We start from the raw sequence: 16,189 nt of genomic DNA on the forward strand, positions 1-16,189 counted from the left end.
AGAGCTTTAGTGTTGCCACATTATGCAAAGTCCTTTCTATTCTATCTGCATGTCTTTCTCCAGCAGAACATAAAATGATAATTGGTTTGTATTCAACCTTTAGAGAGACACAAATTACCCTGACCAGAATTAAGATCTTGCAGTTAATGGTCAGAATCGTAACCACAGAGCTAAGGATGTACTTGAGGTATTTTTTTTTTATTCTTTCCTTTTTCTTTGCTTTTTTCATTCTTCAAACAACAAATAAAATAATGCTCGTGCCGTGAGTTTATGAAAGACGAGACTGCTCAAATCTCTGAACACGTAACCCCTTTTGCACATTTATTAAATTACCTAAATGGAGATATAAAAGACAGCTCTTGGAGACAGATCCATGAGGCATCATTATTTGGAACAAGAATAAATGTTTTTTTGCCTTTGCGCAGGCTCAGAAAACATATTGTACCACCAGCAATGGCCTTGAAAATTGACCACAGAGTCACACGATTTAGGTATACTTTTATACTTCCTAGAGATATCGGGTTGGCTTGATTGAAAACTGTTAGCTTGCTGAACTCAGACACCAGGCTTCTTGTTCTTGTTCACGAAGGAGCAGGGCAGGTTTTAGTGATGATTCTCTCATACTGTGTTGATTTACATTTCTTTTCTATAGTACTGCCATGGGGGCATTACGTGGGTTGAGCAGGAACTCCTTATTTAGTAATTTAGTCATGTGTGTGACGGTGCAGGCTCTCCTGAGGAATCCTGTCTGTTTTCCACACATTTCCTTGGAGTAGACTTCTGTTACTGGGCAACCTGACAGTGACAGAATCTGGTCATCTGTTCCCGCCTCCACCCGTCATGCCTTTACATTTCTCATGTTTCACTTCTCTTGATTCATGTCCTTCTGAAATGTCAGGCGTGCATGAATAATCGAAGCGATGGAGAGAAGCATGTTGTTCGCCGTGTGTCATATGTTGCTGCGCAGTGAAACGCAGCAGTGATGTGAAGAATGTAATCGTGTTGAATCACTATGCATAATACTTTGTCATATTTATATTTACTCTTCTATTCTGGTGTTCCCACCATAAATTTTTAATCTTTAATCATTTCTTTTCAAATTTGCAGTGCTTGCAAATTTTCTAATTAGTTCTCTCTCTTTTCACTCAGGCGCTTGTTTGCATTTCATGACGTTTTTGATACTCGAAGGCTAATTTTTAACCCGGGATCAATTAGTTGGATGCCAACAGTGCGTCTTAATAGAGGTTCATTTGTACGAGGGTTTTCATCTCATTAGCTGTGACTGTGTGAAAAATTCTGCTCAGCTCGTGAATTATTCAACCGTTAATTCTCTTGTGTTTTACGCACACATAAATTTACTCCACATAGGTCCCGCCCCTTCTTTGAAGGTACATTTCATGTATTTTTATTCCAAAGTGTCTGTCACATTGTAATTTTGTTGGGGTTTGGCTTCCTCCACAGAGGTACAAGCCTGGAAGGTGTGACGACATCCTCAAATGGAAGCCCCCCAACCTCAACTCCGTGGACTTTCGTCTCAAGATCACCAAAGTCGGAGGAGAAGGGTACGTCACTGTTGCCAGGGAAACGCTCTGCCTGAGGACTCTAATAGCACCTATGATTTTGTGACACACTGGAGTACTCAGAGACAACCACATGTGCACACATGTGTAAAGTCCAAAGCACACACATTGAATTTCCTTGACATTCATCTTTCAGTTTTTCATTTTTCATCCCATTTCTTTTCTCCTTTCAGATTTCCCTTCTGCCTCAGGGTTCACTTCCTTTTACAACAGCACAGCTACTGCATGAAAAGTTCATTTCTTTTTCCATTTTGCCTAAGCACTTTTTTTTTCCTTAAGTGCCAGAAGTTTCGTATATGCTGTATGTGCTTTGTGCTCCTCTTTTTCTTGCTTTTTTTCTTTTATTATCCTCTGCTACATAAATTATTCAGCTCCACTGATGTTCGCTCTAACCATTACCCAAGTATACATTACAGCTCCGCAGAAAACAATTCTATACTGGGGAGGGGGAAATCGAAAGGTAATAAAGGCTTACAAATGTGTTTCTTGGGAGGCAAGGTGGTGCAGTGGTTAGCACTGTCAAATTGCAGCTAAACAGTTCAGAGATTAAAGATGCTGGGCGACCGGGGCGTTTCTTTTGTTGAACAGTCTTTTTATTATATTTTTGCCATAAAAGAAAATATAATACAAACTATAATAACACAAAATAAGGAAAATATTTAAACATACTCCTCAAACTTCCCTCACCTTGCCCCTGTAATATCAGATCAAAAATATGAACATTGTTAGATATCATTCACATATTTTCTCAGTAATATATCAAAATAAATTGTCGTTTTATTACAGTAATAATGTTACGGTTATGCATTAATAATAATAACCTGCCATCCTTTTAACAAAGCTTATAAATGGAATAGAATAGACTAAAATTTCCCAACAGATCCTTTAATTACATGTCTGAACTTTTCTATGATGATATGATATGATCCTTTCATCCAGAAATAATACAACTTTTGACCAACTACTCTGGTCTACTTGTAAGAGCCAGGCCGTTTCTGTGTGTAGTTTGTGTGTTTTCCCTGTTCCAGTTTACATTAGTTCGCTCCCATTTTTTTCTCCCATTAAAACTATATTTGCTCAAGAACTCGAGACTCTAGACCAGGTTTGGAGATTCACACATGTACTTCCATGAGTACATGATGCCCATGTGTTCATTATGAAGTACCTGCTATATTCTCACATGAGCTTCATAAGATATCACACTGACTTTCTGCTGGGAAGCTGGCAGGTTAAAGACCAGCTGATGGCCCATCTGACTTCACCAGACATTTGCACTTCCATCTGGTAACGTCTAAATAAGTTCTGGGCTGCAGAGCAGGTGTGAAAATGGCTTACAGTAGGTTAATTCATCATTGTGATTCAAAATCGCTGTCTAGGAATTACCGTGCTTCTCACCAAATGTCATCTGAGATGGGACCCTGGTCTTTAAACTTTGATAAGTAGTTGAATGGACTTATGTTTTGACCACATTTTATTCAATTTAAGCTCAGTATTATTGGACTAAATGAGTAGCTTTGCATCACTCACAGTTCAAAATATGGGACCTTAGTGAAGTCCTGTATTTCAACTTTTGTCTGAAAAAAATCTGTTTTACTCTTCCCTCTCTAATATCGGGCTCCTTTTAAACAGTCTTCCTTCTGATTGGCTAACCTCTGCAAACAGAAGGTTGAATCAGTGGGTGGGGCTTCTGTGCTCACAATCAGAGTTGTGTGCCTGGGATATTTACAGTCTTTGACATTGACCTGTTTAGAACAGAGTACTTGGAGCAATCAAAGCAATTATATGCACATACAATGACTTCATCATTTGAAAGATTAGATTAGATTATATGAAACTATTATATTATATTCCTCTGGGAAATTCCGTTTCCAGTAGCACAGCACCGACAGAAGTTGCATGTTACAGATACAATAAACGGGAATGAGAGCAAGGATATAAACATAAATATACCATATATACACATATATAAATACAGAATATATAATATGGATGAATAGGAATACTAGTGGATTGCACATTTGAGTGAGTCTATTGCACAGTCGAATATAAGAAAAAATATTGCGAGTATTGCACAGTGGAGGAAAAAAAGCACTACAGCTCAGTTGTTCCCGCCCTCCTTTGTCCCCCTGTTTCCCCTCCCTCTCTCCTCCAACGAGGAGTTAAACAGCTTGATGGCGTGTGGGACAAAGGACTTTTTAAGTCTGTTGGTTCTTGACTTTGGGAGAAGCAACCTGTCGCTGAATAGGCTCCTCTGATTATTTATGACCGTGTCCATAATGTCCAGCAGCATCTTTAATGTCCTTTACTCTGCCACTGTCACCAGAGTGTCCAGCTTCATGCCGACCACAGAGCCAACCTTCCTGATTAGTTTTTCCAGCCTGGATGAGTCCTTCTTTGCTGTGCTGCTCCCCCAGCACACCACAGCATAGAACAGTACTTCTGCAACCAACGACTGGTAAAACATCCTCAGGAGCTTCCTGCAGATGTTAAAAGACCTCAGCCTCCTGAGGAAGTAAAGTCTGCTTTGGCCTTTTTTATACAGGTGCTGTGTGTTGCATGACCAGTCCAGTTTGTTGTCCACCCACAGCCCGAGGTACTTGTATGTGTTGTCCACCTCCACCTCCTCTCCCTCTATCAGAACTGGCAGGTGGACCTAGTCTGGACCCACAACCAGTTCCTTAGTCTTTGAGGTGTTGAGTTGCAGGTGGTTTGTGTGACTCCATGTGACAAGGTTCCTCACCAGACACCTGTACTCCTCTTCCTGGTCATCCCAGATACACCCCATGATGGCCGTGTTGTCCGCAAACTTCTGAATATCGCATAATTCAGAGTTATAGCAGAAGTCAGAGGTGTACAGGGTGAAGAGAAGAGGGGACAGCACAGTTCTCTGATGTGCTCCTGTGGTGCTGGCCACAGTGTTAGATGTGATGTCTTTCAGCCTGACGTACTGTGGTCTGTCAGTGAGGTAGTCTGAGATCCAAGCGACTAGGCAGGGGTCCACCTGCATCCTGCTTTGTTTTTCCTGAAGCAGACAGGGCTGGATTGTATTAAAGGCACTGAAAAAGTGAAGAAACAGGATCCTGACCGTGCCTTTTTCCTTGTCCAGGTGTGAGTGGGCTCTGTGTAGGAGGTACAGGATGGCATCCTCCACTCCGACATCCGCCTTGTAGGCGAACTGTAGTGGGTCCTGGGTATGTTGTACCTGTGGTTGGAGGAGGTTGAGGAGGAGCCGCTCTAGGGTCTTCATAAGATGTGACGTCAGTGCCACCGGTTGGAAGTTCATTCAGCTCATTGGGCCGGTTCTTTTTTGGGGACTGGGACAATGGATGTCTTCCAGAGGGCTGGCACTCTCCCCAGTCGCAGGCTGAGGTTGAAGACTCATTGTAGCGGCTCCCCAAGTTCAGCAGCACACGCCTTTAGCATCCTAGGACACACCTTGTCTGGGCCTGCTGCCTTCCTGGGGCGAAGCTTCCTCAGTTGTCTCCTGACAACTGGGGAGGAGGGGGATGTCATAGTGTCAGGGATGGGGGGAAGCGAGGGAGGTAGGAGAGTAGGGAGAGGGCTCTGTAGTAAAGGTGAGGGTGGGGGGGTTGTGTGCCGGTCAAACCTTAACAATAAGAGAATATATTATATATAAAAACAAGAAGAAGCATAATACATTGCCTTGAAGAAAATGAATTAAAGGAATGCATTTCCCTTGTTAAAGTACATTTGATTTTGAACAAAATCTAATCATGCATCTGCAAATCTCCAGGGTAGATATGCACAAAACATTGTGTTTATTTGTTTTTTTTTCCAGAAGACAAATTCAAATAACTCTTCATCTTTTCAATTTGTCCTCTTGTGCAGGTAGGAGGCTGGCGTTTGTGGTTTGGAGCGACTTAAAAATTATTGGATGGATTATTCTGCAGTTTTATAGGTGCTCATTTCCCCTCTGGGGGGGAAAATTCATCACTTCAGTGTTTCTTTCAACCATCATCAGGTCACAATTTTATTATCTCCAAAAGCAATGGCATTCTCGATAGCTTCAGCTCTGGTGTTTGCAATTTACCAAACATTAAACCTGCGGAAACTTGCCTTGTAACTTTGATTTGGCAGTTGAGGTAAATCAAAGCACCGCTGGGCCTGGGTAAAGTCTCACAGAGCTGCTAGCTTGGCTGTAAGATCTAGTGCTCTTTTTACTGTTTCTGCACATCCTTCAACTCTGTGTTCTTTTCTGCTGTCCAGTCTGTGAGTGCTGTCTGAGTCGCTGTCAGCTTTCTGGAAACGCTGCCTTTTCCTTCGAGAGCCAGCTGACCTTAGTGACTGTCCCAGCTTTATAGCCACGAGCCTGTTACCATTTACCTACAGCAGACTGAGAGGACGGCAGCAGAGTACAGTCACTCACACTACTCCGAATCCAGCCAGCAGGCCCACTAGTCAGCGCCTTGAGTCCTCCCTGTGTGTGTAGGAGAACACAGACGGTTATTGTTGCCATTTGAGAATGTTCTGATATTTCCCCAAAAGATGATTTTTTTGTTTTTTGTTTTTTTGTTGGCAGATGAGCTCTCAACAGACCTCGGTATAGCTTTTCAAATCTCTTCTTAGTCAGAGAGAGAGAGAGAGAGAGAAAGAGAGGCATGTACGGAGGTAACAACTGTTTATTCATCAGCCCACACAATCAATCTTTCAGCACATCTTTGCGTACCACAGAGGCATACAGCCTTGCAAGTTTTATTGCCATCTCTGAAAGCAAGCACAGAGGCAGACGGTGATTATTGTGTGACAGGAGAGGTGGAAAACAAGGAAATGGAAAGATGAAGCAGCAAGTTGTGTTGGTGGACATTGCCAGTGCCCCTCCCAAGCATAGAACAGTCTCGACTATTGTATAGATTACTTGAATTATGGATAATTCGAGTCAGTATTCTCTCTGAAGGCAGGATGAGTAATGGTTACATCATCTCTTTTTAAGTGTGCAGTGATTTTAAGAACTTAAAAAATGGAGAATGATCCAGTCTAAATGGCTTGGATTGTCTCTGTAGAGCCCAGAGCCCAAGCTTCTCATTACTACTCTTGTACTCTGGGGAGTTGAGTGTCATTACAACATTGCAAACCATATTTTGTGTGTGTAAAGGATCCACAGTCAGACCTCACACTCAAGTACCTGCCTTGGAAATGCACCAGAAAAATCAAGAGCAACACGAAGTCAATGCTGTTGAATTTTTGTACTTTACTCTTTTACTGAACTGTTGAGAACTATCCACTTTTGCATCCAGAGAGGAAAGATTTAGACTGTAATGGAGGCCGAACACGGTGTCAGAGAGTTTGTGTTCACTTATAGACTATGTGCATGTTAGCATATGCTACTTCCGGTGTCCTATTCGCGCCCTGTTTACGGTCCAAAACAAGTTAAGCAAATGAATGAATCAAGCGTCGATTTACATTTCTATAGATGTCTTGGGCATTTACCCAATATATCTGTAAATGATGTTCATCGACTTTATTATTTTTTCCCCCGTGCCTCAGAGCAAAAGAGAAAAGGGATTCAAATTTTATATTTCTCAGTATCTGTAAACAGCGGTCCCTCTTTTATCGCGGATGTTATGTTCTAAAAAATAACCAGCGATGTGCTTCTGAATGTGGACGATGTGTCTTCTGCATGCAGTAATGCAGTTCTGCTTGTGTTGAGTGATGTAAACAACTGATCAATCTAAACTCTTTAAACTTTTTATGACACAACAGTGGTGAGTGTTCCCACCTTCTCCTCTTTGTAACTTAACACCATCTTTCCGTTTTTGAGTTTTGGACATGATTTTGGAGTATATCTTCGCAGTAGCGATTGACCGCAAAGTAAAGCCCACATCCCCACATCCGGTCTCAAACCAGGAAGTTAGCATTTTCTTGTGCACAGGGTCTATTATGTACAAACAATTAACATACATTGCTTTTTAGAAGCAACACAGAAGGGTTTGGAATATACACCCACTATAAATCACCAAGTCTGCTGTGAGCTTGTAGCAATTCATCCTTCAGCACAAAGACAAAGGATTCTGCGAACTAGAGTGGAGCGTGTCTTTGAATGGAATTCTGTAGATGACATCTGAAGCGCAGGCCACTATGGTTCTGCTATCACTATGACCACAAGGACATGCAGCTGTATATAGCTGTTACATTTAGACTTCATTTACTGTGCAAGATTCGGAATACTGTTCAAGTGGATCTTATTGTGCTTATTCTTATGTATGGATATCTATATGATTAATACAACAGTTGTGGACAATGTCTATATCCTATAATGATATAGCCATAATGATAATAAATTGGTAAGCATAGCCAAAGATTCAGTTACTAACCCTAACCCTTCAAACACGAGTCTTTAGACAGATTCTTTTAGGGATCTGGATATTGTCACCGAGGGTAGATGTCTTTAATATGGTCATCTGCACGATGGCAGACAGTCGGAAGAAAGTTGGCGTATTAGACAATGACAAGTTAAAGCAGCTTGTTTCAGTCAGCGGATGAGGCAAATAAAGATTTATCCGTGAATCATGCTAAGCTATACAAGTTACCATAATATGTTAATTTTTACCATTTATTTTTATATTGAACAAATAAACTCATGATCATCAATTAGAAAGAGAGAGCATATTTCTCCTGTTTTGGCTTCCCTTCATTGGCTTCCTGTTAAATCCAGAATTGAATTCAAAATCCTGCTCCTCACATACAAGGTCTTAAATAATCAGGCCCCATCTTATCTTAATGACCTTGTAGTACCATATCACCCTATTAAAGCACTTTGCTCTCGCTCTGCAGGCCTACTTGTTGTTCCTAGAGTATTTAAAAGTAGAATGGGAGGGAGAGCCTTCAGTTTTCAGGCCCCTCTTCTGTGGAACCAGCTTCCAGTTTGGATTCAGGAGACAGACACTATCTCTACTTTTAAGATTAGGCTTAAAACTTTCCTTTTTGCTAAAGCATATAGTTAGGGCTGGACCAGGTGACCCTGAATCCTCCCTTAGTTATGCTGCAATAGATGTAGGCTGCCGGGGGATTCCCATGATGCATTGAGTTTTTCCTTTCCAGTCACCTTTCTCGCTCTCTATGTATTAACAGACCTCTCTGTGCTGAATCATATCTGTTATTAACCTCTGTCTCTCTTCCACAGCATGTCTTTTATCCTGTCTTCCTTCTCTCACCCCAACCGGTCGCAGCAGATGGCCGCCCCTCCCTGAGCCTGGTTCTGCTGGAGGTTTCTTCCTGTTAAAAGGGAGTTTTTCCTTCCCACTGTGCTTGCTCATAGGGGGTCATATGATTGTTGGGTTTTTTTCTGTATCTATGAAGCGCCTTGAGGCGACTTTTGTTGTGATTTGGCGCTATATAAATAAAATTGAATTGAATTGAATTGAATTGAATTAGTCCATCTCTTTATATTAGTTTTTTTATAGATACAAGTGTATATAGCTTGCACTACTCCCATATGTTATATCTGCTGCAGTTTGCAGGGCTGTGTTGGTAGGTTGTAGACGTACGAGATAAAGAAATTAGAAGATGACTTAAGCAATTAGGAGATTAATTTAAGAGCTCTTTATAGTTTCCCAGCAATACCTGAAGTTACTGAGGGGTGCCCCTAATGATCTCTTTGTTTTATGAAGGCTCAGTAATTTCTAAATATAGCTGTGGAGCATAAGAAAACATCAAAAGTTGCATTTCTGATAACTGTTTTCGTCTGACAACAAAATCTTTAACTACAACATGTGAACACCAGCTAGGTTGCGCTCTGGGTGGATCTGAGTGTCATGGTAATGAATTACTAATCATACTTGAGCTCAACGGAGCTTCTTTCCCCTATCAATCTGTCAAGATGTCATATAAAAATTTATATAGTACGTTAGAATTTTAGATATTTTTTGTGGAGGCTGATTTATGCAACAGAGTAATGTTCCAGTGTCACCCCTAGATATATGTTGTAATAAGAGTATTTCATAAAGATGGTGAAGCCATATTGGATAAATTCAGGGTTGTTTTAAGCTACAAACCCAAGAAATTACAGGAGATCATTTGCATTAGACACACTCGTTGCTGAAAATAGTTTAGTTTAGATGAGCCAGCTGCCTGAATGGCGCATGCGACCCCCACTTTATGACAGTGACGAACACTGTTGTGACATCAGAGGAATCGGGCATTGTAGCTGTCCGGTTGAAGTCATGTCGCTGTCTGATTTGACTGAGCAGGGTATTTGACACCTGTGTCAGAGGTTGTCCAAACTGCTGTGCATGTTCAAAAATGACTCTCTTTTATAGTTGTTTGCCCTAATAGGGTTTAGTGAAGCTCAATCCATTGAGGAAATAGCTCAGATACAGTGACCAGAGTATTGGTATGAGGCTAGTAGTGCATGATGCAGTATTTTATCATGCTTCAGTCCTAGTATTAATATTTTTTTTAAACCTATGTTTGTTTGTTTTTCATTGATACTGAGTGCTATGACCCTTTCTAATCTCTTGCTTAATTTACGTTTGATCTTTTGCTTCTAAAGAGTTATAAATCTGTTGGAATAGTGTTCAGCTACTATAGTTCCGAGTTCATGCTGTTTGCAGACTGCATTGACATTTAACAGCGCCTTGGTTGTTTGTACAGAATCTCCCGCCTTGTTCTGTGTTGAAAACCTTTTATTTTTCTTCTGTATGGTTAAATTGTCTTGTTGTAGCACTATTCGTCTGACCCCCAGCTCAGAGGAAAATTGATGCTTCGGTGTAATTTACACATGACCCTGTGAGTGAAACATCAGCTTAGAGCTGTGCAATAGTCTGTGAACCACAACAAAAGAGTCTCTGCTTTAGAGACTGTGTTGCAAACCTTATCTTATCTGTTTCTGCACCTTTTGTATGGCCTCTGGGACTATCTCATGGATGCTTTAGGAGAAATGGTGTCAGCACAAGGGCACTTTTCTTGTTTTTGAATCCTGCGTGTTTACAAAAGTGGTCACAATGTGTAGGTCCAAAGTAATAGTTGAGGTAATGATGGGACTGGACACGCTGTTGTAAGATCTTGGCGCTGGACAGTGTCCATCACTGCATGGCTATTTGGCTCTTTTAATGTCTCCTGCTGCTTCCTTCCTGCCTCTGCTAGCTATCATTAGACCAGAGGGGGTTGAAATGGATGGAAAGATGGTCTCCAATTTCAGCTCCGACTGAAATCTGTGTGCTGCATCAGACTGTGTAACTGCACTGTTGTTTAGCCGTCACTTTAGCTCAGCGGCCCCCTTATTTTCATTCTAAAAATGGTTAACTAATATGAAGCCAGTGCCAATGCTTGTATGCGCAGTCTGTGGCACACATAGCATCAGACAAAGTGTCTGGAAATAACTACAGGCACATGGGGGTGTTTTTGGTGGAGCATGCTGGGGAACAGTATGTGATTAAGACATCTGTTGGTGAGCTGTGGGACACATGTTTGTCGAATTGAGAGCTGCGCACGCAAGATCAAAACCTTCACTTTAAAACCCAACAGCCTGTTAAGATGACAGTCACCTGGAGATTAGTTTTATGAAATGTCCATGATGTTGTGTTTAGTCTGTATGTGACTTAGACTTTATTATTGCATTGCACTATAAACACGCCTATACTCCAGTTTAAAAAACATCAAGCCGAGTGACAGAAGGGCTTCGAGAGGTGTAATCTCACGTCTCTACCATTCTGTTACTAGCTGCAAAATGCAAGCGACGTAGTGATTTCTTTGCAGCTCTTACTGAGATCCTGTGCTGAGTGTGTTGCTGGTGTTAACCGGGATCATTTTGTCTTTGCAGGCTGCTACCACAGACCTTTGGCTTCCTCTATGTTGGCAACTACGACAGGCCCTTTGCGCAGATGAAGGTGAGAAATAAAATAAATTCAGCATTGTACCAAAAAACCAAAGCCTCCATCCTCATCCAGCTTTAAATTAGCTTTTTTTAAGGTGTGTGGTTAGGCAAAACTGCAGTTGAATATAAATTAGTCCTCCAACCACTTTTACAAGTGTAATCTTAATTTTCCTTTTCCATTAACACATTTTCTCATATTTTAAAATTGCCGGTTTCCCAGTTAGCTTCAGGTTTTACTTCCAGTGGCTCCATTGTGTAGTAGTTTGCGCAAAGATCCCAGGTTCAATCCCCAGAAAAAGCACAAATTCCTGATCTGTGGCACAACCTGCTGTGTAAAAGGAATCAGCCGAAAGTAGCTTTATTTCTATTTCTAGAACCTCTTATGTCTTCACGTGTGGTTATTAGATACATTCAGTGTAATGTTTAATCAGATATTTCTGCCTACTGCTCACATTTTTAAATTAAATAGCTGCAGTTTCCTTTTTCTTACATAAAATACCTGATCCTATTAGTGAAGTTTAAACTGTTTGCCCAGATATTTCAGTAAATTTATGTGTTTGATAACATGGAGTTTCAGTGTAGCAGAATTGTATATGTACATTTAATATATCTGCAGTACCGCGCTGATGAAATGTGTTATACCACCTACCATAAAACAATAAAATAACGATATTTAGAAATCCCAAATTGGACATTTTTAAATCCAAATTGGAACAACTACACTCGACTTCTCTGAGAAGAAGAAATTAATCAAGCATAACATTCAAATGCTAAATTTTGGGCAATTTATTAATTAATATCAACACCTTTTCTATGAAAGTTTGGCCTTTTTTTGTTTCGTGTCAGACATAAACAATTTGAATTTATGTTCCAGGATGCAGAAAGTTGATAAGGCCATTCTGGACTTTCTGACTTGCAAAACAATTAATAGGATAATGCATTTACCTATTAGAGACTGTGCCAAATCGTTGGGTGCTTGACAGATGTTGAGCAGGTAAACATAGAAGCAAGAAGACAACAAATGTACTGTTGGAAAGTTACTCTTACAGAATGAGTGTATGTGACGTTTCATCATGCTTGTGTCATGTGTAATTGATGCATGTTGCTGTAAAAAGTGGTAAAAAAAAAATGCATTTGGAAGCTTCACATAACAGTGATGTTCAGGTCAACGGGTTTCATAGTTGCATAATGTCTGCTGTGTGTGAATACACAGTTGAGATGACATCATCAGACATTTGACCCACAGCATCACAGACTCGGTCCTGTGCACTCCAGTGATAGCTACCATCTCATCACCATCATATATAGGTTAGGGTCCGTTAGTTTAGAATGAAAATTTGCCAGTCTGAGGCAGCTGACGAGCAACATGTGTTTCCATTTGTTTTACTTTGCTGTAAATTTCCACGAAATGACTTGCAGCATTTGTAGCCTTTCCAGTCATGGTTCAAAAACACAGTAAACAAGCTTTTCTTTTCCCTATCGTATCGTCTTGTCGTGCCAGATTCCCATGTATCAGCCCTGGGCTCTGTCACCAAACACGGCAGATTCTGTTTACTGCTCGGTCTCTAAGCTTCTCACGGGGTGTCGGAGCAAAAGCTGCAGCCCTGGGGTCATCCTCTGTCAGATTACATGTTGTTATTTTTGTGGTAAAATGTGTTTTACAGTAAGTCCGAATGTGAATATGCTAAAAATGGTAATTACTTGTCATCGCAGGACTTGATGACTTGTGGTTTTAGTCAGAAAGGCTGTTCCTGATAAATCTGACACCTCTACACAGCCTGTGTGTGCGTTTGTTGTCTGCTGTGCTCTGTCACACAATGGTTTTGACATTCATCGCTTTCCTTGTGGCTGTGCTAGTAATTTCAACGTGCCTATTAGATGCATTTGGTGGCATATCCAGTTTCCACTATATTGAAATCCGTTTGGCTGCTGTTGAGAGAAATCAAACCAACTTTGTCTGTGATAGGAAAAATGTTGTAATCTTCACAAAAACTTGTTTTATTGGCTCAATCTTCCAATTTAGTTCCTTATTGTTGTAATTTCTTACATTGTTTGCACCTACAGGGTATAGGTAAAGTGAATATCAGCTGAGCACTTCAGAAAGAAGTCTGCTGTCTCACAAATATTGCGAGACAGCAGACTTCTGGAAAACATTTGTGTGGCTCTCTAAATGCTGTTTGGAATTAATGAGTATTTACTGAAAAATGGTCTAATTATGATAAGCATGTCTGGACTTATTTATGACTTGCTGTTTGTTAAAAATTCAGCTGTAATTAGAATTTAGAAAGAAAGTCTTTGAAGTCAAGTAATGTAAATAAAAACAGTAATGTCAGTCAAGTCAGTGCAATTACAAGCTAAAAAAAAAAAACAAGTACTAAAACCACTCATAACAGTGTTTATTTTATCCTATTTATTTATTTATTTATAGCAGTATTTAATACGTTTTTCCTGTATTTTCTTATCCCCATCCCAAATTTTGCAAACATGTTGCTCACATTAAATTCATCATGAGCATGTTTTTCAAAACACTACAAAAAATGTTGGTTTCTTCCTTTTGATATGTTGTTTTTATACTTTAATTAAATGTACAGTATGAATCATTTGTAAATTTGTGTAATTTTCCTTTCTTTATTTTATCATTTTAGCTTTTTTGGAAACAGGAATTTATTTGTTACCCGGGTTAGGCCACAGGCCTAGAGACTGGTTGATGACTCTCTTGGAACCGCCACTTGCTTTGAAATGAGTATTCTCCAACTGGTTGCTGGAGGTTACCGGCAGTCACTGTGAAATCAATTGCTAAAGCCCCTTTCACTAAGGCTGAGAGACCCATCAGTGACCCCCTGACAACCAAAGGTTGCTAGGAAACGATGGGCACTCCTTGACCGGTTAGCAGGTGGTTGCTGTACGTTGAGTCACCAAGAGTGTGCTGCACTGAAAACCTCCTTACGATTGATTTGGTCACTGGCAGATTGCTGTGGGCGCCCATGGTATGCATGGAGGATGCTGACTTACCTCACCAACTACTCACCAAGCTGTGATGAAACTGAAAACGTGTATCAGAAATAGAAAATTGTTACATAATTAGACCTTTATTTTTTGACTTTACAGGTTCACAAACTGGGGTTGATTCACTTGCTTTGGTTGTTGTTATTCCTAGACTTTCAAAAACATTTCCACCGTCACGTCAGCATTTGGTTTGCGGGTTGCCATTTTGAAGCATCAAGTTTGCATTTCTGCCTTTGCCATTTTATTTTTGAACCAGAAGTGATCATAATTGGGCAAGAGGATGGAGTAGCACCCAAAACCTGGTTGAAGAAAAATACTCAATACATTTGAACTCTGAAATTTGTCACTAAAGGATTGCCTGGACCACAATCTAGGGACCACCCACTGGTCCCACATGGACCACTATTTAGCTAAAGTCATTCATTTAAAATCACGAATGATATTTTCGCTAGGGGTGGGTTTTAATAATTGATTCATCGATTAAAATCGATTCTGGCTTGGATAACGTGATATCGATTCATTAAAATCCTGAATCGATTTTTTTATATAAATGTATTTTGCTCAAAATTCCAGAATCTCAGGTGAAACGTCACAAAATTTCAACAACCACCAAACAGCTAAAACAGTAAATGAGAGCAGGTACATGGATTCTGCACAAAGACGTAAACACTAGGGCTGGGTATCGTCACTGATTTCTAGAATCAATTCGATTCCGATTCACAAGGTCCTGAATCGATTTGAATCTGGGAAATTTTGCCTCAGACAGTCAGAAATATTATAATTCAGATCAGTACATTTACATATTTTTGTATCTATAAAAAGTAAGCTGACACTTTCCAGACTTTATCAAAGGTGTACAGTGGGGCAAAAAAGTATTTAGTCAGCCACCGATTGTGCAAGTTCCCCCACTTAAAATGATGACAGAGGTCAGTAATTTGCACCAGAGGTACACTTCAACTGTGAGAGACAGAATGTGAAAAAAAAAAAATCCATGAATTCACATGGTAGGATTTGTAAAGAATTTATTCGTAAATCAGGGTGGAAAATAAGTATTTGGTCACCTCAAACAAGGAAAATCCCTGGCTCTCACAGACCTGTAACGTCTTCTGTAAGAAGCTTTTCTGTCCCCCACTCGTTACCTGTATGAATGGCACCTGTTTGACCTCATCATCTGTATAAAAGACACCTCACAGTTGAAGTGTACCTCTGGTGCAAATTACTGACCTCTGTCATCATTTTAAGTGGGGGAACTTGCACAATCGGTGGCTGACTAAATACTTTTTTGCCCCACTGTAAGCATCACAGCAGATGCCTTTGTGTAGCTGAAGATAAAACACAGAAAAGCATGAAGGTGATTTTCCTGGCCTGGGATTTTATTAAAATATTCTGCAGTAGATCAAAAACGAAAGAAAACCATTAATCAACATATGAACATTACCTCTGAAGTTACAGCGGTTTTAGTAGAGACACAGCTAAGCGTTTTGCATTTTGTATAATTTTAAAAAGTTTAAATTTGTTCAGAAGCCTATTGAACGACAGAAATTAGGTTTTCTTTTCGGAAGTAAGGAAAAGGGAAAAAAAAAACATCGGCCGACAGTGCTGTAAACAACGGTAGACTTGTGCGTAACAAGCAAGCAAATAATGCAGAAAACGGGGGATAGACGGGAAACTGTTCTTGAAGTACAGAGAGAGAGAGAGAGAGAGAGCTGTGCATGACGTGTGATTTTATTGTGGTGGAAGCAAAACAGCAAAAGTAAGAGGGAGTCCATGA

General features: G+C 40.3%; 1 protein-coding gene across 1 annotated transcript in view; it reads left to right on the top strand.

The window, feature by feature from the left end:
- Window positions 1-16,189, top strand: part of rngtt (RNA guanylyltransferase and 5'-phosphatase) — a 117,101-nt gene that overhangs the window by 88,041 nt on the left and 12,871 nt on the right. Inside the window, exons 13-14 of the mRNA XM_006792622.3 lie at window positions 1,462-1,562; window positions 11,359-11,425. Coding sequence (XP_006792685.1) covers window positions 1,462-1,562; window positions 11,359-11,425 — 168 coding nt within the window. The remainder of the gene's footprint in view (window positions 1-1,461; window positions 1,563-11,358; window positions 11,426-16,189) is intronic.

This window comes from Neolamprologus brichardi, chromosome 15 (assembly GCF_056152115.1).
Source record: "Neolamprologus brichardi isolate AB-2024 chromosome 15, ASM5615211v1, whole genome shotgun sequence".
In the NCBI taxonomy this organism is placed as follows: domain Eukaryota; kingdom Metazoa; phylum Chordata; class Actinopteri; order Cichliformes; family Cichlidae; genus Neolamprologus; species Neolamprologus brichardi.